A 2,523-nucleotide genomic window follows, 5' to 3' on the forward strand; every position below is an offset into this window, starting at 1 on the left:
GCCGCCGCCGCCGCCTTCCCTCGGCCGAGCGCCGACGAGGAGCACGGGGGGAGGCGAAGGGGGGAGCGGAGCCCGTCCCTGGGGGCTGCGGAGGGGGCGCCGGCCCCGGGTCGGMGCCCGGCCTGCAAAGACGAGGCCTGCCGCGTTTCTGCGTCTGTCCTCGCCACCCGGACGGAGACCCCCGGCCAAAATTCAGTCACGTCCCCCCCACCCACCCCCCGTCACCTCCCGCCGGAGCGACGCCTCGCCAGGCCCCTCGGGGACGCGGCCCGGGGAGGAGAGGCGGGAGCCGGGCACRGGCGCCGCGGGGGCGCTCGACACGGGGGCCCGGGGGCCGGGCCGGGGCGAGCAGGATGGGCATCACGGAGGGGTGGTTGGCAGGTGGGTTTTTTRCAAATAGACTCGCGTGGGGCTTTCGCGAGCGTGAGCGAGGACGCCAGCATCATCCTGTGTGGTTTGTCAGTGGCAACAGCTGAACCCAAAATAGACTGCGGGCCCCCGAGCATCGCTGTGGTGCAGGGCTGCGGCGTTGCTACCAGACTTTCCAGCATCCTTCTAGCTGCAGGTCGGAGCATGGAGGGGCTGGAGAGGTGCTGACCACAAAAAGTTTCCATTTATCAGTTGGCATTTATAACTTCAAGTGGTTCTTCCACTGGGGAGAGTCCAGAGCAGTCATGGAAATCCTCGCCGAGGGCTATATAAYGCAGAGGCACAGCAAGGAGCAGCAGGTAGGTCTGAGTGACCTCAAGCCAGCAAGAAGCTGCTTGCTGCTGAAGCCAGCCGAGACCTAGCCTGGACATGAAGGTCTTCTCCCTAGCCCTAGTTTCTCTGCTTCTTGCTGCACTGTTGACGGAAACCCAGGGCAAGTCCTGTAAGTACTGACTCAAAGCCTTTTCTCATACCTTGCGGGCTGCCCCAGTCCCATCTAAGACTCCTCCAGCCTGGGGACAGGGATGTGAGGGAAGGGGGAACTGCCTGAACGCCTGCTTCTGGCTGCAGGTTTCGGTTGCTGAAGGGTGTCCAAAGCTGCCTGGGCTGCCGTGTTCCCATTACACGGAGGGAAAGCAGACTTTGGCGTGGTTTCAGTAGAACCAGACCCTGGCTTTTCATTGCCCTCGGCTGTAGCTGCTCTGGGCAAGGAGGATGGGTAGAGAACCGACTCAGGTCGTGACTTGTGCGGGACAGCACCAACCCCCATTGCTCCCTCTCAGTCCGCAGCCCCTACACCACGTGCTGCTTCCCGGAGATGTTCTTCCAAGGCACAATCCCTGCAGGCTTCATCAAAAGCTACAGACAGACGTCACCCAGCTGCACCCGCAAAGCCGTGATGTGAGTATCCCCCGGCAGCCGCGGCCTTCCTCCCTGCCACCGCGCTCCTCCTCGCTTGGCACTGCCTGCCTGCGGTAGCCCTGCTAAGTGTCCCGGTACGGCTGAGCCCTTGGAATGAGCCACCCCAAAGGGGCAGTGCTGCATGCGGCAGCCCTGCTACTGACACAGGACACCCTCCTTGACGATTTATGCCAAATATTCCAACAAATTTGATGTTTTAAGTTGTCAACTGAGAAAGAAGCAAATAAAGATCACCGAAGGAGGGCTAGAGGGTGCTAAAAGCCAGCTATTTTAGGAGCTGTCAGAGGGGGGTGCTGCCRGTGCAAAATTCAAGCTGGAGGCCTCCGAGGTGCCTCCAGGGCTGCGTGGCCTCGCACCCACCARCAGGGCCACTGCAGAGGACCTGCAAACTAACGACAAGCTCCCTCTCTTGCCAGCGTCGAGCTGCTGAAGGGGAAGAAAGTCTGCGTGGACCCCAAAGTGGAATGGTTCCAGAAGTACCTCCTACAGAGAAGAAACCAGACATCACCCAGAATTTAAGCWGCAGCCAGCATATGTGCTATTTATTTATAGCCCTTGATTATCTGTGTTTTCCAATGTTTAGTCTTGTCTTGTTAACCTATGGAGCAAGCCCCACCTGCTCCCCTCACCCCCTACGGCCACATCACATCCCACCACTCAAAGCTACTGTATTGTCCTCTACTGATTTAATAAACCACGCTGCTCTGACCTGTGTGTCCATGGCACTGAAGCAAGGAGATGCACATCCCTCCTGGGAAAGGGGGGCTCATGCCAGGGCTTTGCCTTGCAATGGGGACCTAGAAATAGTCCAGGAGACCTCAGGAGAGTAGTGCTGCCAGAGGAGAGAAAGACAGACCTGAAATGCTCTGCAAACTCAGGGCATCAGGCTGAGGCTTAGAGCTGTCCCCAGGTTCCCCCTGCCTGGAGTGAGGGGTTTAAGGAGGCCCCACACAGCTGCCAGCCCTTGGGTGTTGATTGAGATGGGGCAGCCGGGTGCAGGCAGTTAGTGCAGGGGTTGGGTTTTTTTTCTTATTTATACCTTTTTTTTTTTTTTTTTTTTTTTTTTTTTTTTTTTTTAATTTCTTAACCTCTCTGCTGGAGCTGCCAAGGGAGAAGCACAGCTGGAAGGGGGAGATGCATTGCAGCTGGGTGTCCTGGAGAGGAGCAGGGTGT

At 58.1% G+C, this 2,523-nt stretch overlaps 1 protein-coding gene across 1 annotated transcript; it reads left to right on the forward strand.

The window, feature by feature from the left end:
* The first annotated feature begins 6 nt into the window (after positions 1-6).
* Positions 7-2,058, forward strand: LOC146600963 (C-C motif chemokine 13-like). Its single transcript, XM_085315694.1, has 3 exons — positions 7-871; positions 1,212-1,329; positions 1,767-2,058. The coding sequence occupies exons 1-3, from the start codon at positions 799-801 to the stop codon at positions 1,867-1,869; spliced, it is 294 nt and encodes a 97-aa protein (XP_085171820.1). The 5' UTR covers positions 7-798; the 3' UTR covers positions 1,870-2,058.
* The last annotated feature ends 465 nt before the right edge of the window (positions 2,059-2,523 follow it).

The sequence above is a fragment of the Rhea americana genome, unplaced genomic scaffold (assembly GCF_003343005.1).
Source record: "Rhea americana isolate MKP2758 unplaced genomic scaffold, rheAme1 scaffold_111, whole genome shotgun sequence".
In the NCBI taxonomy this organism is placed as follows: domain Eukaryota; kingdom Metazoa; phylum Chordata; class Aves; order Rheiformes; family Rheidae; genus Rhea; species Rhea americana.